Genomic DNA, 22,180 nt, shown 5'->3' on the forward strand with positions numbered 1-22,180 from the left:
CCGACCAGCGCCGTGTACACAAACCTTAAACCGGACCCAGCGGTGATGCGGTACCAGTAATTATCTCAGCAGACTGAAATAAAAGGACACCAGCAGCAACCTGGAGGGCAGCGAATCACAGCATCGGCATCGTCCACGGCGTGAAGCTAACGAGCCAAAAACGTCCAGTTAAACTCTACAAGCTATTAAACAGCACGCTGCGTATTTCTTGTCTTTATTTAAACTAATTTCTCACCAACATAGCACTAAGCATGAAGGCGTTTTATACTTTAAAAACCGTATCTTTCATCCAGTGCCATGTTCTCCTCACAGTTCCAGCTTTGTAAGTGGCCGGTGACATATTTGGCCCGTGGCGTTGAAGGAGGGGATTTCAGCCTTTGGCCATCCACGTCGGAAAGTCGGGGCGGCCAATCCTAGATTAAAGTTGTCAGACGATGACACTCCACGCTGCGCGGTACAAAGCTAGCCCCAGGCCCACATCCACTAAGGCTGCACTGGAAGAACAAATGGCATGTTCCATTTGGCCGGGCTAACAGCTGCATATTTCCATTTGATTCTGTAAGAAATGTATGCATATTAAGTTAGGGCGCACAGATGGCCGCCGTGACGGGGGACAGAGATTCTCATCAGACCCGCTGTAATACACATAATACGTGTTGTCTTGGATTTGACTCACGAGATGGTTTGAAGATGTTGTTGTGTACAGCGCTTGTACACATGATTGAAAGATAAGAAGGTTGCTGAAAATATCAAATATTAACCCAGGCACCAGTCGGCTTATGTGTTTTTCTTTCTCCCATGCCGGCTCTCCCTGTGGTGTTATTAGTGGTAATAGCACTACTATTGCATTTTTTATTAGAAACACTGTTAAACATGCATTTATTCATGCCTTGTCTCAATCAGAAGCATGATGCAATGTACAGTAATCGTAAAGCGCGGTGCATTTTCTTAATTTATGTATTTACGGTGGTTTCGCCGCCGCCGCCGCTCTCTGCACAGCTTGTGATCACCGCAGCCAATCGGGAGACGTTCATTTTCCCTTTGACATTTCGAGGGACATGTGTATCTGAGTGCATGCTTAGCGAGCAGCGTACAATCATTTTCTCTTGGTGTGGCTCCCGCTGATATAACCACGGATCTCCGTGCACCGGGCCGCCGCCTATTTGAGGGCGACCGTGTTTTTTTTTTTTTTTTGCCGGCGTCTGATGACAGTCTGATTGCATGTTTGCACAGATGTGTGTGTGTGTAACGGCGCCTGATTGTACGTCAGGCTGCTGCGAGTAGCTGACTTCTGAACAAGTGCATGAGTGCCGCATTATTACGTCTCAGGTCATTGTTTACGGTGATGGCGGGTATGGATCATGCAGAGTAATGATGCAGTGGAGACGTACGGAGAAGTGCTGCAGAAGAGCTTGAAAGTGAGTTTGGCCTTCATACATAATGCGTTTTCTCCAACATTATGTTGTAAAAAAAAAAAGAAAAAAAGTGGGACTTGGAGGAGAAAACAAAGCTGCAATAAGGGATTTTTTTCAAGCCAATATTCAAGTTTAATAAAATAGAAATTAATAAATAGCTGTCAGTCTAAATGACTCCTCTGATGACTGGAGCTTGTTTCTAACGTATGAATTTACGACTACGTCCGATCATATCTCATGTTTAGTGTATTTCAGTTTGGACTAAAACATGCAGTCAGTGTTCGGGAAAGACGGTGATTCTGATTAAACACCTAAAAGACAACAAGCATCCTCTCTTGAGCTTTCAGTCGCTCGTTTAAACTCTTTGAACTTCATCAGTTTCTGGCTGTTTTTGCTCGTCTCTTTTTCTCTCACTGTTGCCTCATTTTTCACTGCAATGTAAAGTCCTGCACCTCTATGGAAACAACACACGTGACTAGAAGCAGAGAGAATCAAAACACGTCACAGTTATAACGTTACCAAGGTTACCAGGTGTTACCGGTACTGGACGACATCTTTGATTCCACCGTGCTGACACCGTTTAATGTTTTTGAGCCAAACTGCATCTGATCTATTGACGGAGGATGTTTTCTCTCTTTTGTCGTACCAAGGAGTTTCCCTTTTTTTTTTTACAGAATCTGGTGCAAACTGTTTATTTTTGGTGAAATTTTCAGTGAAACATGTAGATTGAAGTGGCTTTGATAAAATATCATGATTTTAATCTTGGATTTGAACTTTCTTGACTCACTTCGTCTGCTCACTTGTGTTTGACCACCTTTAGCGCCGTCTACTACCAAGACGAAAATATGTGATCGTTGTGAGAAAAGAAAAGATGTCTTGCAATATTGACGACACGTGAATCATCGGCGCGTGATAGAGATCTTCTGAACGATTCTCTTATTTCCTCGTGTCTAAACTTCTCTGAGAACATAAATCCAGGACTTGGTATAAGTTTTCCATTAGCGCCAACTCTGGGCTCCACAGAGCGTCATGAGCAGCGAGAGCGGCTACAAATGACAGAAGTCTTTCAAGAGAGCTCTTAGTGAAGGAAAAGCAGAACGTAAAAGACGTGCGGAGTGCGTCGTCGTCTTAAAGCCAACAAAACATATTCAACAAGTCACACGGGGGAGTCGCTGTGCAGCTGAAGTCGGCTGAGTTAAGTGGAAAATATATTTCTACACCGACGTGGCTTTCATAGTGTTGAACTGACACGCTGGTAGTAATTATAAAAACTAGGACCGAATACTCATCATCGGCCGCAGTTTTGCCGATTAATCGACGATATATTCTTAATTTCTCATAAAACACTAAACGCTGTTAAGTGTCACAGTCGCTTTCATTCATTTTGTACAGTTTGATTTAGTAAAAACACAAATATTCTCCAAGACAAGAGTGTGCAAAACAATTCAGCAACACCAGAAAAGCTTCGGTTTTGCTGCTGCTTGTTGTGAACGAGTCAAACTTTGTTCATGGAGATGACGAAGAGTTAAGAAAGTTTACGAATGTCCAGCGGTGGATCTCTCACTGACGGGTTTACAGAGAACTACAGAAAAGAACTTTTTAAACTTTTTGTCCAACTTATTCAACTTACATTTTTATTAACTTATTCTCAAGATAAATTCATCAGTACAGCTGGTTGTTATGTTCATGCTCCATAGAAAGAAGAATGCACGAAGCAAATTTAAGATAAAACACCAACATTGCAGACATATTTGCTTGGAAAACTTTTTCTTTTTATGCATATTATGTTTAATGCTCTGCTGCATGTTTTTGTTCTTGAAGCTTTTCTAATAAATACTAATTAAATACTAAAGGACAAAGTGTAAAACAGTCAAATGTTCTGCCTGTGATTCATATCTTTGTTGTTGTAGCGTTAAGGCACCAAAAAAAAAAAGCTTTTTTATTCATTATGTATTTTTGTTTTGCCAAATATCGAATCACCTTCAAAAAATCCATATCGGTCGGGCCCTAATCAAAACTACTTAATTTGGAAGTATTGCCAAAACATGAGCCAAAACGTAGCTCACGATCCTTCACTGCACAGAAAACTATGTGCAAACACAACCGCAGTCGCTTCAGGATTTACTTTATGGAGAGTACGGAAGTATCCGCATCCTCCATGGAAGTAAAAGTACTCACACCAAGAGTACATACAAGGAAAAGTTACACACTGAAAAAAGTTACTTTAGTAAAAGCGTCACACAAACAGCTCAATGCAAATCTGATTATATGGTGGATTATTTGATTATTATGACTCGTGCATGAATGTAAATAGTTTAGTTGGTAGACGTGGAACTCACTGTGACCATGACGACTATGTTCAGTTTTGATTAATCTGCTAATTACTCACCAAATAGTTTTGAAAATGGTGCCAAATGGGCTCAAAATGATCAAAACAGTTGTGCTAAGCTGCATAAAATGCTGTGTAAGGTCATTTATTACACATTTTATAAGTTCTTCACGTTTTCTGTGTAAAACTTTCTCTGTAGTGAAGTAAAAAGTAGAACTCCAAGAGTCAAGTAAAGCACAAATACATCCAGTATGTACTTCAGATCAGTACTTGAGTAGATGTACTTAGTTACATCCCACCCCGGGCTGTGAGGGACACTTTGGGCGACGGATGTTTTCCGTTTCCTGTCTGATCTTCTGTCTTTCTGTCGCCCCGTCAGACTTCTTTCTGGAGCTAAACGTTGAGCAGTTGCTTTGGCATGAGAGGAAAATAAAAAATAAATAAAGTGAAAGGCAGCGGAAGCCTTTTGCTTTTCAAAATTTTATCTGACACGAGTAGAGACTTGAATTTGGAGCCTGTCATTCCAACGCCGATGCACGCGAACGCAGCGGCCCTTCGACCGAGCCGCTGGCGGCGCCGACTGACAGCGGAAAGGTCAAGATCCTTGTACGGCCCGAGCACTTCAAAACAGAGGAATCCCTCTCGGCGAGGATTTGAAAGCTCAGTTCGTCTGTGTGCGTGGACCACAACCGTCGGCGAGGAAAGCTCGAAGACACGACACACAGAATTTATGGAAGACGATCCCGTCGGTCAGTTTAATGATCAGACTCGGCTCCTCGGCAGCCGCAAACCACAACGCTCATTATCCAAAATGAGATTCTAACAAGGTAAGTCAGTGTATAATCATTTTTCATGCTTTATATGTTGCTATAAAAATAAAAACGATCACGACTGCAGGTGCACATAATGTTCACGACTGCAGGAATCAACACAGCGTTTTATTCCCTTTTCCCATCACGACCCAGTTCGGGCCCATATATAGATATATATAGGTATTTAAAGATTGATCCTTTTTTTGTGGAATAACTACAGAGGTGCTCACAGATTTGCGCTGCTCTATTATTGATGTTTTGTGTACCTTTTTATGAGTTACACGGAGCAGTGAGTGATTTTATGAAGCCCTAGCGGGCGGACCATTACAATGCATCACCGGGACGAGCGCTTAGCATTTTGTCATTAACTGAAAATAAACAGCTGCAGTTTTTCTCAAATTCATAAACCTGAGTGGAGTAAATTAATCCTAACAGCAGCGAAGGCCACCACAGACGTGACGGAGTTATTTTCCCCCACGTTGCCTTGAATTTGAAGGCTTTGTCTTGTGGTTTTACATTATTTCCTGTTTAGCATACGGGAGTTTCCTCACTTACAGATGCACGGCTGTGACATTCAACCAGTTTAACGCACTTTAGCTAATGCTATATATATGTCAGGCACCTCCAGAGTGTGAATATCAGCCACGAGCAGCTTCACTCTGAAGCCTGCCGGTGTTTGTTGCTCTAAACTTGTTCCTTCGGTGGCGATATCCTCCCTTCCAGACTGACGTTGCATTATTCAGCCGTGTAATCCATAATAGACCAAAGCTAAAGCTGGTGATGGCAGAAAGGCCCCTCTGAGAGTCGCTCACATGTAAGATAATGCATCTGACTGAATTGCTAATAAATTGCTTTGCTTTAAAGTGTCAATGAAGCAAAGGCGGCGGCTGGAGATGCAGACGGGTCACAGTTAAGGCAGTTATATAAACACACAGCGTGCTGCACCAGACGGTGGCGCTAGACGGGATGAACTTCCTCCCATTGCTGTCGTGATGTTTCAATCTGGACCGTGGACGCAACGTTAACATTGTGACAGCATCAGTGGAGGTATCGACCATGATGCCTTCCTGTGACTCCACCCTCCTCCCGGCGCCGCTAACACCGTCTCCACCTCTCCAGCTTTTGTGCAACAGTGGATTTGTGACACATTATGTAAGATCCGGGTGTGAAGAGCTCTGGAGGGTGTTACATGCCTGCAGTGAGCATGTAAGTGTGCAGCAGCCGTACGCCTTTATCTCCACGCCGGGCTTAATGATGCAAATTTTAACAAATATATTTTTAAAAAACCACATCTGAGTGGAGGAGTTTCCAGCTCTGAGCGTTGCTGCTATCCTGTGGTTTGTGCAAATAAAAGTCCTGTTTACTTGTTCTCTGCATTTACATTCTGTCCAACTTCCATGTTTACATTTTGTTTTCTCCTGCCTGCACTTTTTTTTTACATTTTCTTTAAGACTACACATGCAAATTAAACACATTCACTGCTTGTCTGAACAGATAAGTGAAGCCGCTGACATCAGAACACGTACGTGGGCTTGGTACAGTGCCGCCGTACTGTAAAAACGAGCTTGGCTGGGAAAATTAGCCAATTACGGAGCAATTATCGATGAATGTGCAACAGCTGTTCTCGGAGGGTTGATGCAAACATGGAGCTGAATGGGGTTTTCAGAATAGCCCCACATGGTGGGATCCAGAGGTGGCAGAGTTCACTACGACTCCCATAGATGTGAACAATACAGTAGGAATCAGAGGCTTTATTTCACTAAAACCATCAATGCAGAGACATAAAAATGTTCCCTTCAAAGTGAACGTCCTGCATGAAGAAAATTCTACCAAAGCAGGATGTAGAGAAAGTCCTGCTCGGGTTTCTCTGACTGATGTATTATTCCATCCGCCGTCATTAGATTATCAGAAATGAATCCTCAGCAGCAGGTTACTGTTGCAGCTGCTGCGGTTTAGCAAACAGAAGACGAATCCGAAGGCTCCAAACACGATTAACGAAAAACACAAATCTGTCCTCAGAGTTTCTGGTGAGATATCGGGTCACTGGAACATTTATTATATGATGTGATGTGTCACGATTTGGTGAATATTGGTAACAACGAACCACCACGCTGTAGGAGGCCAGAAGGTTTGGAAACTATGTGCCGTGTTTTATTATCCGTTATGTCAAATCGTCAACTTCAAAAAGCTGTCAGGTAAATAAACTGGACTGGAAAGTAGAACATTTCCCTCTGAAATGTAGAAGAACAGAAGAATAAAGCAGCGCAAAACGAAAACACTCGAGTCAAGTGTCGCAAAATCGTCCTGAGGTGTAGTAAACAGATTTTTGCATGTTAGAATGTGACGTTTTCCATAAAGGGAGGTTGGTATCCATCATTCACAGTATTTATTTGTTCTGGTTCAGGAATAGAACTGTGCTTAAAAAGCTCTGATTGCTAACCGGTGATCTAGGAGGTGATTCAGTGATCTGTAAGCCACGTTGAGTTAAGGATCACCACGTTGGAACCATGACAGTGGCTCTAAACTGGATCACAGTCTGTCAGAAAGATCAGATTTGATCCTGAGAGTGACACTAAATGAGAGCTCAGGTGTGACACTGAGATTCACTCGCTGAGAACTTCACAACACTTTGTGATAAATCTGTTTGATTCAGGAGAACATTTGGGCCTCGAATGAAGAGTCACAAAGAATCTCCAAAGCTAGACGTTAGTCACCAAAACCCAGGTTGTGACTCGGGCCGGGTTAAAGGACCGGTGAAGGTGATGACGACGCGTCAGCAAAATAAAATGTCGTGTATTTAGCACATTGCATGTTCCACGAAATCGAAGCGGATGCTGCTTCAGCTCCAGATGAGTTTAAATGCTCTTTTGTTCGCCAAAGGCCACTTCACATCAAGAGTGCATCGTTTTAAACACAGAGGACACGACTGAGGAAGTCTCCCGATACGGTGGGGGAAGGTTTTGATCACTTCAGCGGAGACATCGCTGCTGAAAGTAGCTTTAGATTGACGAAGACTTCATGTTTGTAATGAAAAGGATCTGATTTGTGACGCTGAATCGCTTAAAACTGGCTTAAACTCACCTTAGAGTGATAGAACCGATCTGAAGCTGAACTCAGACGTGTTGCTCCGTCGTAAATATTGACTAAAACCAATCATGACGTAGCAGGAAAACTAATGGTTCATTGATTACCTACGCATAATCAGCTATTTCTAATTTTAAAAATGTAAAAGTATAATCTCTACCTCCTTAATATTGTGCCTCGATCACCACTGACTCCACTTACCAACACTGATCCCACAAACATCTTTCAGACCATCTCTTGTGAAAATCCAGTTTTTTTGTTGACATGTTGACTGGATGTTTTTTAAGTGCTCGAGGACGTATTAGGACTGAAATAAACTGTCTCAAAAGAGTCTGTTGGTTGTTTTTACGAGCTTTCTTTGTCATTATTCAGAATCAGTTTTGGGTTCACGCAGAGACGAGTTGTTCAGACTTAACAACGTTAGAAACAGATTAGAAAAGCTGAGTGTTGTTTTCCTGCGTTCACTGCAAAACTGCAGCGGTTTCTGAAATATGACCAGAATGACTGTCAGTTCAAAGAGCTCAAAATGAAGCTTGAACGTTTGCTGAGATGTGAGTTTAGGGCATATCGTAGCCTGGATGTATGCATCCGGCAGACGGGGGTAGAATTAGGATTCATTTGGAGTCACGTTTCTGGATATCTGACTGATTAAAGTCCAAGTTTTACTCTGGTTTCCACTTTAATTTCCTTCATTTTCACAGATATCGTACATCTTTGGTTTAATAGAACTTTTTTAGTGATAGAAGCGACCGTTTGCAAACAAATTCGCTTTTTTCTGTTATTTGTTGTGGAGCAAATAAACTCGGCTGCACAGTTTTGCCAGCAGGTGGCAGCAGAGAGCATGATAAGCACGGCAGGTAAAATAAAATAAAAAAACTGCTGAACATCAGGAAGACGACGAAGAAACAAAATATTGAGAGAATTCTTCAGATTTGTTCTTTTTAAATCGAGAAAGTTCTCATTATTCTTTCACGTCAGATGTTGTTGGTGACGTTTTATGACATCTAGGGGCAAAAACAACAGAAGAAGAAGTCAACAAACGCTCGCTGCATCAAAACTTATTCCAAAAAAAGGCGTGTCCATCTCCCGTTACGCGCATTAAGTCAAAAACCACCTCAAGTGAGCACATAAACTTTTTCTTTTTCTGTTTGTTTTGCAAAATTGGTTCCGATTTTCTTCTAATTTATCCGTTTCCATGAACTTTTGCTGTCGCTTTACTTCAAAAAACTGCTAAAAACACGCCGCGGACACACAGCTAATGAGCTAAAACACATCGCAGCGCACAAGGTGGTCCGTTGTGAAATTAATATCGATCCGGGCAGCTGCAGGTGTTTCTCAAAGTTTGGTATAATTACCGGATATGGATGGTTTTAGAAATAATTAAATGGCTGTTACGTAGAGGAAGCCGGTGACGACTGGGCCTCGTTAGGCCCGGTCTCTCTGTCAGGATGCATCTCTGACACGGCGGTTACATAAAGCAGGTGCAGCGTCGTCGGCGTCATTACGTAAGATTGCCTCCAAATGAACATCTAAAAACAGGCTTCCCCCGCCTCCCGCGGCCCGGCAGAGGGAGGGAGGAGGGCGCTGTGCTGGGATCGAATAAAGAAATCGAGAAGTAAACAGAGGAGCGGCGAGGGAGGGAGGCGGGAAGGGTGGCGGAGAGGGAGGCGGGGAGGGATGGATGGAATGCGGCTGCTTGTTGGTGTCGCTAATGATGAGGAAAATGGAGGGTCATGTGGGAGCCATGGCTGGATGGAGAGAGGAGGAGGAGGAGGAGGTGGAGGAGAAGGGGGCTGGTGGAGAATAGAAAGTCGAGATCACTTGAGTGGTGGGCGGACGCTTTGTGCGCATTATCCCGGTGTGTTTTCTCCCGTCGTGTGTTTGTGTGACACGGCGGTGGCAGTACATGCCTTCACTTATGTGAGTCAAACCGGGTTATCCATGAGCCAATATGTATGTAGGAGGAGGAGGAGGAGGAGGAGGAGGAGGAAGAGGAAGAGGAGGGTGGCAGCCAAGTGATTAATGCGTCAGAGAGGCAGCTGTGGTCTGGGCTCACTCATTTGGAAATATCTTTCAGGGAAGAAAGACGGAGCGGAGCGGGGAAGGAGGGGCGGCGGCAGGAGGAGGAGATGCTTCTGTATCCCCTGTCAGATAAACAAAAGTAAGCCGAGAGCCTTTACTGGGGTCAGCGAAGGAGAGAGAGAATTACAGGACGGCTGAGGGAGGTAGAGGGCACGGCAGCATCCCTCCGTCCTCCATCGCATCATGACTCATTACCGTCTCCTCTAAGCATCGATGCCTCCTCGGCTATTGAATGTTTTCTGTTTTGACAAAATGAATAAAACATGTTTAAAGGATGATTGTGGTTTAGTTTAATTTGGCTTTTTGTTTTTTGTTGCTTTGGCTATAAATTCTATGATAACACTGAGATGTGGGAAAACAACAAACGAGCAGGTTTGGATTTGTTTTGTTTATTTTAATAACTTTAACGATGGCGGCCGTCCAAACTGCACGCAGAGACACGACGAGGCCGTCAGCAACACAATCCACTAGAAACACTTTGACTGTTTGATTGAATTTGTCGGTCTTTTTGGTCAGGCGGCGAACACGACCGATATCGTTTAGCATAACTGCCAGTTAGGTTTCAGAATCTTTACACGGCAGCGTCGCATCAGCTCTGAAAGCTGCATACTGTACAAAATCACAGCGAGCTCCCACTCTGGCAGATTATGAAATCTGAAACGAGTCCAAACCTGCTTAAATCCTTAATTAAAAAGGGAGATTGTCGTGTCATAGAAGTATCCTGAATGTGGGCCCAACAGGAGAGAAGATAACGTTATTAGGATGCTAGAAAAAATGGAAATAAACCTTTTTTTTAAACTTTGTATTAGAGAATCAGCGGCGATAAGAATCTTAAACCTAATACACATTTCTTGCATGAGGGAATTCATTTAACCCTATTTTTTCTAAGCAGGCAACACTCAGCATAAACCTGCAGAACATATGCATCCTTTGTTAAATGCAATAGCTACAAATTCAATTCCTGAGAGTAAACGCTTGCAAAATGTCTTTATTTAAGCTTTTTCAAATGAAATAGAAACTTAAACCTTAAGTCTGTTAACGGGGCTTTTTAACAGAGCCCAACCAACGCTGGATTTATGGAGCTGATGCGGACGAAGACATAGAAATTCCAATATAGATATAGCAATATATATATATATATCAGACGATTCATTAACTTTTCAGCAGCAGCTTATCATGAAGACACCACCTGACTCCGCACCATCGTCTGCTCTGCTACATGTACTGTACTGGAGCGCACTCTGCTGATCAAACTCTATTTTATTTATTTCCTGGAGCATCTATCTTTGGCCAGCTGATATATCCGGCTCTGACACAAACTGAATTTGCCATCTGCTTATCCTGCATGAACCGGGGAGGAAAATTTAGCATCCAAAATATTTTTGCCGCTCCACGTAGAGCGTTCTCGTCTTTGTTTGAAGACGTTTAAGCTGCAGAAGAAGTCACCTCCAGAGAGAGAAGGAGTGCAGGTGGAAGACAGTTTGTACTGTAGAGCGACTGTGTATCCTGACTGAGCCATTTTAAATGTGCAGCCAGTCATGTGGATATTATGTCGAGTCAGGCAGCTGCAGAACAGCGTGAGAGAGCAGGAAGGGGGATATCTCACCGTCAACCCCTGACACATGCTGGGTGAAGCAGGTTTACTCTTCAGGGGCCGCGACAAGCGACAAACAACTGATGACAAAGGTCTGTTCCTAAGAAAGAGCTCTGGAAACGCACAGCTGTGCACTCTACCTGTCAAGTGAGCAGCACCCAAAGGTGTGTCATGATGGGAAAATAATCATAATGGGCTGATTAGCAGAATGTATAACTGAGTGCATAATTATACAGGGAGCTAAAGAACACAGCGCTGTACGGCACCTTCAGGGTAACAAAATGGAAACTGTTGACTCCGGCACTGAATGAGGATTGCACCAACGAGCTAGATCCCTGTGAGGCTGGACCCCCTTATTTGTGCAGGAGACACACTTGTGTAGTCTGACTGTGGCCCACATTCACAGCAGATTGGAGATGTCAGCAGTGTGTAAGCAGCGCCGCAGCAAAGTTTGGAGAGCCAACAGTAGGCGGACAAACTGTCTTCAGCTGACTGACGAGTGTCACAAATGCTATGGACAAAAATTATTTTCAAGCACCCTCCATGCCAGTGTAGATTACACTGCCGACGGAGGCCAGGCACGATTTGGGACACAGCTCGAGAGCAGCAGTGAGGCTCAGTTTTATATGGGAGGGAACGGGAGAGGAAAATAAAGCAGATTCTTTGTGTAAGCTAGCAAAACCTCTCAAACGGAGGCTGCAGTTTGCTTACGTGGAGGAACCCCATCACATTAAAGGCAGCATTAGTCGGTTTCTGATTGGTGGAAGATCTGATTCTTTACTTACAATCACAGACTCCACCTGTAAGAGGCTCGGTTGCTATATTTAAAAACCAACTGTTATCTTGTTCTGTTCTGCACCGGCTCTCCGGACATGCTGGCTAAAAAATAAAGTGACATTTGGCTGTATGAGAAGACAGATTTAATGATGGAGTGAAAAATGTCAGTGGGCGTATGACTTGTCTGCAAACAAAAGACATTTATTTGACGGGATAATGCCCGGTGCGGTTGTTTTAAGTTGTAACGGAGAGTCACGGAGGGTTTAGCGCTTCATCTACGGCCAAAGGACGAGGCTACGGGCCAACTATCCAACCGTCCAACCACAAAGCTACCAACATCTACCATCTACGATGAAGATGCACTCCAAATAACAAGCTAACAAACGAGTACAGCTGCAAATATGAGTCGTGACTCTCTGTGGGTTGAGCATCTCTTAATTGTACTTCATGTTTATATGACACTGATGGATTCATGCAGCTCCGATGGCCACAGTTCAGTCGAGGGGCGTCGAGATCACAGCGTGCAGCAGAGAGCACCGACGCCGGGAGTCCATCGGCTTTTCTGATTTCGTCTCTGTAGTTCCTGGAAGGCAGCTGTGAGGAACAGTCGATACTCCATCTCTGTTAGTTTTGTCTGCTGCTCTTTTCCAAGTGCATTTACTAAAACTTGTGTGCTCCTCTTGAGGGTTTCTTTGCTTCACTTGGAGCTACACTTTGCCGCGAAGCTTTTACGTCCGTGGCTGGAACGCTACGACGCTTCGAAACGTCTTTCTTTTCTGGATCTGTGTCCAGCTGCAGCAGATTTCACAAAACGACCAGAGTGCAAAATATAAACGGCAATTCTGAAACTATTTTAATCACTTTTTCTTTATGGCATTTTCAAAAAGGAGTTGCAGAAAACACCGCACTCATGTCACTGTCTTTTAAACACTAGGACTCTACAGTCAGGTGTATTTACAGGTTCTCTAATTACAAACCACTTCCTGCTTTATTCATGCACTGAAACTCCATCTCTCTTATCTCTCTCTGAAGCAGGTCAGAACCGGAGCATTTTTCTCCTTGTCGTAAGGAAACAGCAAAATTCTTCGGGCTCACTTTGGCTGGATGTTGTGATGTGACTGAACTGTCGAGGGCCGCGCGCAGTCGTTTATTATTTTATGATGATTTAATTAAGACAAATAATTTAATCATCATAAAATGACAGCGCAACCCACTGTTGAGAAAGTACATATTATTACGTCTACTAATCAAAGAATGAATATTTAATAACAGCCCGTACTGTAAATATCAGGCGGAAGCTGAATTATACAAAACCGTGATTGCAAAGTCTTAAAACCTGATTTGATTTATGCATATTTAATCATCCTCCTCTCTCGCCGGACAGCCTGAGATGGCCTCGAGGAAACATCTGGACCATTTCTTTTGCTTTCCGTCTCGTATTAGAAGATTACTCTGTCTAGCGAGGCGAGATCAGCGCCGCCCAGGATCATAAACCGTGAATATTACTGCTAAAAAAAAACTCTATATTTCACCGTAAAGCTTTTTGTAGCAGCGTAACGGGAGTCAGATCGACGTATGGCTATGTTTAAGCTAAACAGTTTGTTTTTCTCGCGCGACGACGACGGCGTGCGGCAAGACAAATGTCGTTCATCTGAAAATGTCAGAGATAATTACTTTAAGCAGGCACTGTTCTGTTGTGTCTACATTATGACAGTTTAATTAGAAAAAAGGCGCCGGCAAAACAGCTGTGCCATTCTCCTTAATGATCAAGACGTGTCCGTGGTCAGAGTTCAACCGTTTAGATTTTATTACGCTCTCAGCGCATCGGATCACATCGCAGCAAAGAGCTGTCACAGTTTAAAGCAACAGGAGACGTGGGGGGGATTCGCCGAGACGCCGTTAGCAATGCTACAGTTAATATACTTGAGTTATACGTCTAATATGAATGCAAATGCGCTGCTAGGAGTTTTTAGACTAATGCAACCTGGCGACATCCGGTAAATTTATGGCGGATCACCGAAGAGATCATCTTCCAGTTTAACCCTCGTATGTGAAGGTAGTTCCAATAAAACTGCACGTCCTCAAATCAAATGTAGATACCATCTGAAAGCTACAGGAAACACCAAACTGGGGATGTTTCTCATTGAAGTCTGCTCAGTTTGTTGGATAAAAAAACTCCTATCTGTGTATTTCGACGGTGTTTCCATACAAATAACGGATTAGGTGGTTTCAGCTCGAGCACACCAGCTCACCTTGGACTCAGTATTTGGAGTAATTCAGCTGCTTTGAACTGGAAACTGATTCTGAAGAAGAATAATGAAGCTGAAAGCCTCATCATGAACAAAGACGGGACCGGTTCTTTGTTTCTGGTACGTATAAAACCTTAGAAATCTGAATCTGCGTTGGGTTTTTTTTCTTTTTTTTGCAATTGTCACTGAAGTTTAAAGGTGGAAGTGTTCAGCGATGGTGTTGACTCTGTATTTCACTCATGACATATAAAAGAAACACCACATGGACAGACTAACAAGGTTAAAAAAAAGGATTTTCAAAGGAGGAGTCTTTAGCATTAACACGGCACCGACATCGTTCTGCTGTTTTTGGCTTTTTGAAACTGAAGACAGACATTTCTAAGCCGGACCGACCCATTGTTGGTCCTTTTATGGTAACAAGAACAAAATAAAATCACGCTAACTTCCTCTTACATTTCCCCTACAATGCGTCCACCAGCCCCGGCACCAGAACCCACCTGCCTGACGCTGTGCGGGTCCCTGTTGTGCTGCCAGAACAGCTCTGAATTGTCAGGGCATGGACACAGGACCTCAGGGGGAGCGCTGTGGTGTCTGGCACCGGCAGCAGACGCCTCACACTGACAGCCCGTCCTCTGGGTCCTGTGGGTTGCGGGGTGAGGCCTCAGCAGAACTGGTTTGTTCGGATGCATCCCATAGATACTTGATCGAATTGGGATCTGGGGAGTTTTGGGGGGACGCTGGGTCATCGCTTTGGGCTTTGTGTGGTATTGTTCCGCCTATTGCATGGGAGGGATGGATGTGTGTTTGGTCTGCGGCAGCGTTCAGGTGGTTGTCGGAGAAGCAGTTTTGCATTCAGCGGTTTTAATGTTGTGTATTTTATTTAACTTTGTCGTTTTTGTCCTAAACAGACTGAAGCTGTTTCACTCTGAGCACATCGTCAGCAAAGCCAAGAGCAGGAAGTCCAACCTCGCTGCTCCCCGTAAACCGTAATTTCAGTCGTAATGTTTTACGGCATGCGGCTCCTTTACCTTTTACATTTTATCAATCGTCCCTCCTCCTCCTCCTCCTCCTCCTCCCGTCATAATAAAGCAGCAGAATCAAGTTTAATGATACGGGTTTTTTTTTTTTTGCCATTGCAAAATTAGAACCCGCCATAGTGTCGAATTTTGACCTTGACGAAAATTTCAATAAATTTTCAAAAGCTAATTTATTTATCTGTTTTACCGGTTGAGAGCTGGAGCAGGATTCAGACCACATCCAGCTCTTCCCTGAATAAATCAGAGTCGGCGGGAGTCGGGCCGAGCCAAAAAAAAAAAAAAAAAAACTCGGCGTGCTTAATGAACGAGCCGCGTCCTCGGCTCACGGTGTGGCTCTAAGCAGCTCACGTATTGACAAATGTAGATTGCAATGCATTGAACTGGGGACTATTGACATTTCAATAGCAAAGACACATCCTTGGGAGCCGGGAAATGTCTCGGTGCAGTGAGAGATGACCTTGCTGAATACATATTCTGAGGAAACGCTGATAGAGCTTCAGTAGCTTGGGAAATTGAACCTGTGTTCTAAAAGAAAGGCATACAGGATGACAAGCAAACACTGTATGCGTGTGATTGATTTAGTCATTAATCTGAGCTGCACTGTGTGTGTGTGTGTGTGTGTGTGTGTGTGTGTGTGCGGCTGCAAACACATAAATGCATGTTTGTGTGTGTTTAAAGAGCCCGTCTGTGCACACATGGATAAGACTCCTTGTGCTTAGCGGCTGCCTCCCTCAGCCCACCTCCATCCTCTCACGTCTCCCCGTCTATTGATTGGCGTACAGAACAAACACGACGGTCGTCCGAGCAGGAACAAACAAAACAAAACAAAAAAAAAACAAGAACTCGTGTCTGTTGTGGTCGGTCAGCAAAGGAAACGCTGTGACCTTTGACAGGAAGTTTTTCTTGCTCTCAGGTCAGAAATTATTCTTTTTAGAAATATTCCCAAATAATCAATATCAGTCAAAATTATAATTCCTGAGTGGATTTGATTGGTTCTTCTTCTTTGGTGATGGAATAATAGTATCGTGTTGATTTAAACTTGTAGCTGGTTTTGCAGTTCTGTTTCTGATCAATCTGTAAACCTAAAATCTCAACGATCAGTTCAAATGTTCACCTCGCATGTTAATGACATCTTTTATTCGTAGCGACCAAGTCGACCGCGCGTCCACAAAGTTATCTTCCAATACGACTAAACTGCATTAATCGTTTTGAAGGAATTTAATTTTGAACTTGTGACGCGTCAGGAGGAAGCAGGTTTTTCAGGATCTGCATGAGGACGCAGGAAGTGAGGATGGAGGCACGTAACAGGAAGTAGATCAGGATTTGTGTCCCCTGATGGCTGAACGGGTTTGTTTCTGTCATTGTTTACTCCAGGTTCCGACTTGCTTTCTGGTTCGTTTCAGGGACCACATGTTTAGGAGAACATGACGCTTTGTGAGACATGTTGGTTAACTTCTGGCATCAGATGCAACCCTTTCACTGCATGTTTAAAGCTCTGCTCTTGTCTTTCCAAATAGGTTTGCTAACTGAGAATGTAGTTTAGTCTTATGGGAACGTCATTTTGTGGAGACTGTGTCTGATCGAGTACAGGCACTGGAACATTTAAAGTAAAGATCTGTGGGAACATAAATGAGGGCTCATGAGTTTGAGGAGGATGGAGGACTACATCTACAGTCCACTGAACAAAGCCGGGCACAGCTGGGTCCAAAGCTTACTGCAGACCGAACCTCCTCAGAAGACCTGATCAGTGATTAGCATATTCCGTGTAGTGATCAATATGTTAGCCAGCATATTATCACTTTTCCAAAGCAGCTCCACTTGTTGGTCCAACCATTTACTGGATGTGTCTGGTGCTGTTCCTCTGGTAGCCCAGTCTGGCTTTCCAGCCCATTCTCTAGTAGATATTCATCTGGCCGCACCACAACGTCGCACCACTGTTGGGGTGAAACTGTCAAAGTAACGACGGCTGGAGTAGTGGTGGAACGTTTGCACGCAGAGAGACGAGTATCGTCATTAGAATCCATCAAAGAAAAACCAGCAGAGCACCATCGAAACTTCTCTGCACAACTTTCGGTTTCAGTGGTTTCAGTCAAAAGTTGCTGCCCTGAGGTGGCTGTTGGTGTTTCTAGTGGTGGACACGACGAAGAATGATCGGCTAACATCTAAAAGACTGGCTCAGCATTCTTTAAGACTTACTCTTTGAGGCAGGAAATGACTTCCTGGGTTTCATATGAAATAAACCTCAAGAACCAATTCTGTAAACCTGCAGATTTTGTGCCGTTATTCTTCTTCAGAATCCTTTTTTAGCTCAAACACATATGGATGAAATACGAGCTGAAGGTAAGCTGGTGTGCTTGAGCTGCAGCGAGTGCAGAGGAGAGGCTGGAGAGAGAAGTTTAGATCTGTACGTTTCAGAGGAAGACTTCTATCTGAGCTGTTTTTCTGTAATTCTGATAACAGATGCGTTTTTATGGGACTAATTAACGACTGAAGAGCGACTTTAAAGTAAATCCAGGCCACGGAAGTCTGCCGTCTTTGTTGTCTGCCCCTTGTTGGCTTGTGTTCTCCGTCTTTTTTTTTTGCTCCTATTACATTTTATTTCACTTTGATTTATTGTAAACTTGGAAAAACGTTTGGCACAGAAGAGGAGCACTTGTTCCAAAGTGAAAAATAAATAAAGAGTAATCAAAAGCTAATGCAGTTCTAGAGTTGATTTCCATTTATTGGAGCCAAAAGAAGCCATCTGGAACATTTATCGAGTTCTTTAATTGACTCATAACTAACCATAAGTGTATAATTTTACAAATGAAACGCTAAAGTGACTTTGCAGGCTAACAACTGTGCCGATTAACAAACTGTAAACATTAAAAGTCTGTTTGACTGGACGGAAGCTGCCGTCAGCGATGAATCCAACATTTTTTATTTTTTTTGTCAGATTTTCCACAAATGTATTTCAAGCATATTGTTAAAACCCTTAAAACCTTCAAATGGGTGCGCTGGCAGCAGTGCGACACGACTTTTCCTAACCCTCTGAAGTACTGCAATCATTGGCAAATAGTTCAAAAGGGTAAGCGAGCCAGATTTGGCAGCTTACACACTCATTTGGCACACCCACTATTTCAGTCCACGCAACGCAATGCAACAGGAACACAGATCTGAGATGAACCTGAAGACAGCTTATTAGAGCGTCCCAATTTGAATGTGTCAAATATTTCTTTAATTGTGACGGTTTTAGAAAACATTGAGAAGATGAAACAACAAGTATTTCACCGCCGAGGATGTGAGGAAAGAAAAAAAAGAAGAAGAAGTGATTTGGTTTTCACATCAAAGTCAAAAGGAGGAGATGACGACGGCTGTCAACGCCAGATCGCCGCTTTTGTTGGTTGATCGGCTGCAGAAGAAGCGACGGCGGGTTTGTGACCGAGGACGGGCCTGTGAAGGACTGGGCTCCATCCAATCAGCCCCAAGGGAGGATCTCTTGCTCTTCAATTCTAATTCATGTACATATAAATAACTGTCGCTGGCACTGCTAATTGGATTAAAAGGCTCGGTAGAGGAGAGACAGGGGAGAGGGGGAGTGAAGGCATTTGGAGAGGCGTCATGACTTGATTTACAGCACGCTTCTTGGAAAGGTGGCTATCTTTCTTTCTTTCTTTTTTTTTGCGCTAAACCTCAATGATAGCTGCGTAGGAACCGATATATTTATATATATATGGAAGCGTTAATAGATTAGCGGCCATCCTCGTGTCCTCGTGTCTTGTCGAGTCGAACTCGGGGCACCAGCTGGAGGATTTTCCAGTGAGCAGCTTCTACGCTCTGACGGTCAGGCCACCAAACTGAAGATACACACCGTGCGTCCACACAGTCGCTGCAGATTTATTGCAATAAACGATGTTAGCGTGGACGTTAAAATGTCAAAGAAAGCCGAATGATGGAACAGACGAAGCCTCCTAATGACGTTCAACCTTCCCAACTCGTCCCTGCAGACGTGCCTTAGCGCATAACATTCATTCATTCAGTAGCGCTTAATAACAACTGCTTTAGCCACATGGTGATGGGATGTTATTGTTCAAAAAGGCAGAAACGTGTTTGAGATCCTAATTCACCTCCATGGCACTTGAATTATCTGAATTAAATTATCGGATGAGGCTGATTTTTCCTCACGTTGCTTAAAACGCAGCTTTAATTAGCTTCATCCACCAACACAGGCCACTTTGTCGGGTGAGCCTCTAAAATCTGAAGCAGTGCAAAAATCCTAAAATCCACGTTTATTGTTTTTTGTTTTTTTATTTTTTATTTTTTCACCTGCTTGCTGTATTTCTATATTGTCTACCTTTGTATTTATTGCTTGTTGTTTAATGCTTTTATTGCTTTGCTTTTATCCTGTGAAGCGTCTTTGAGTTCTTGAAAAGCGCTATACAAATAAAATGAACTATTATTATTATTATTACAAAGAAACAACGTTCGGGTTTGATTGACGTTGTCAGAGAGGTGCTGATTTTACTGTAGATTTATTATAAAGGATGTAGTTTGAGCTTCACAGCCTTAACGTTGAAGCTGTTTCTGATGTTTTCTGGATGACATTTACAAACCAAACCACAAAATTAAAATATAACTAAACTGTAATTTCCTTACATTTTTTAAAAGAAATGTGATTTTATTTTGAAAACTGTGACGTGTAGGACAGGCTTTTAGTTTGAAAGAGTCACCCTGTCACTTGTTACACTGGTTTAGTTTCAGCTTTCACTCACTGTTGAGGCACTAAAACTACTCGGTAGATTCTTTCACTGCATGTTTGAAGCTTCGCCTCCATGTTCTGGGTTACCATGGCGACGGATGATGAGCCCCATTCAGCGTATGATTGGCTGCTGGAAAAGGAGCATCAGCGAAGCAATAAAATAAATAGAAAGGATGCACCGACGGCATCACATCACCTCCGTCCTGGCTTCCCTCCACTGGCTGCCTGTCCGTTTTGGAATTGATTTAAAGATTTTATTGATCACGTTTGACTCTCGTCCGGCCCCGGGTCCGGCCCCGGGCTCGGTAACGGGAGCGTTGACCCCGGATGAACCGGTTCACGGCCTGAGAGTGACGCTTAAATCAGTAAATCAATGTCATAAATCACATTTTAAAATCGATTTGCTTTAATGTGACGTCGTCTCTTTACGTCTATTCTGTGCCGCAGCGTTTTTGACGCTTCGTTTGGTTATTTGCACTAATTGCTCATTAATTCATTCATATAGAAAATCTGTTTGTAAATTTCACTGTGTTTGTTTTTTTCTTTTCTTGCTTTCTCTTTGGCCTGTCTTTCTTCTGTAACATCGTCTTTCTTTGCTTGTCTGTCAAAGCACTTTGTAAACTCTGCATTTTCTAAAGCTGCCATATAAATAAATTAATCATTATTTACGATATTATTATTCGAAATGCACCCGTGATACGTCACAAATGTAATCTGGGAGAAAACGCAGTTTCCTCAAAACATATCTGAGCGCTTCGTTGTACAGAGACAACTTTTGTGGGACTAAAAATAAGAAATTAATTCTGAAATCCAGTTAAACACAGACATAGAGCTCAGTGAACACTTGTCCAACAGTGTCAGCAAAAACTGGAATAATCTTCCTAAATGTGGGATTTGTGCAACACTGGATTGCATTAAATCGTACAGGTGTTCCAAGACAAGGTCAGCATACATGAGGTTTGTCAACAGTGCATTAGAAGAACTACTACTAGTACTACTAACAGTACTACTATAACTAATACTACCACTAGTAGTCCAGACATGCTAGAACACATGGACGTGTTTTTGCTGGTGGATCAACTACAGGCCACAAGCAAAGACCAGATGCTCTAAAACAGCATCTAACATCTCTTACTTCTGGGTTTTTTTATTGGTATTGACCAGATTTTTTGTTCTTTTTTACAGGATTTATGTCACAGTTCAATCACGTGGAGGACAATTAATATAAAATAAATCCACGACTTCCTTTTGTCTCTACAACAGAACTTCTCGTGTCAGTATTTCAGTTTATGTGCTTATTGAAGGCACATTAAAACATGGAGAATGAAACCTTAATGTGTTAATTACGATGGAATGCAAAGCAGCTGTGTGACTAGAAACTCGTTTAATATTTATCACAAAGGTTTTGACAAAATCCCGTCTTGTTTTGGACTAAAACTCTTCAGATCGTTGCGTTATCGGGTCTGAAGCTACGGCTGCATGAGATCTGAATGAAATGGACTGAGGCGATCGGAGAGAGAAATGTAAATGTGAGAGAGCGATGAGCGCTGAGAGGAAGCATGGCTGAAGCGTGGCGAGAGGATGTGGTGGGGAGGAGCGGAGGAGGCGAGGGGGAGGTCTTACCTATGTCCTGTGCAGCTCCTGTGTTGGAGGAGGAGGGCAGGTGGGAGAGCGGTACAGGCGGAGGAGGAGGAGGGAAGAAAAAAAAAACAGAAAGGGAGGTTAGCATTCAAAGCCCAAAACTAAAAGATGAAAGCCCCCCGTTTGCCAGTGCACAGAGGTTCATGCAAGTAAAGTACAGGAAAAATCAGGTCAACATTCAGGGAGAGTCGCTCATGCTGCTCCCCGCTGCAAGAAGAAGAGGATCCATCATTAAAAACCACACGAGTCCACAAAAACACACACCTGTGAACAGGTTCACAGACAGATTTGGCTGAAAACAGATTAGAAGAAGGTTTAGATTGTCCAGATTTTTTTCAAAATGTTGATTTCATAATAGTTTAATGAGAACATTTCCTTAAAACTGCAAAATAAATCAACATGTTTAAGACAAAATGACACTA

At 43.1% G+C, this 22,180-nt stretch overlaps 1 protein-coding gene across 1 annotated transcript in view; it reads right to left on the reverse strand.

Annotated features, from left to right (window-relative positions):
* The window catches only part of cadm1a (cell adhesion molecule 1a), a 161,890-nt gene extending 140,044 nt beyond the window's left edge, over positions 1 to 21,846 (reverse strand). Inside the window, exon 1 of the mRNA XM_008278372.1 lies at positions 21,741 to 21,846. Within this exon, the coding sequence (XP_008276594.1) occupies positions 21,741 to 21,846 (106 nt within the window). The remainder of the gene's footprint in view (positions 1 to 21,740) is intronic.
* Positions 21,847 to 22,180: the final 334 nt, after the last annotated feature.

The sequence above is a fragment of the Stegastes partitus genome, unplaced genomic scaffold (assembly GCF_000690725.1).
Source record: "Stegastes partitus isolate 25-593 unplaced genomic scaffold, Stegastes_partitus-1.0.2 Scaffold121, whole genome shotgun sequence".
In the NCBI taxonomy this organism is placed as follows: Eukaryota; Metazoa; Chordata; class Actinopteri; family Pomacentridae; genus Stegastes; species Stegastes partitus.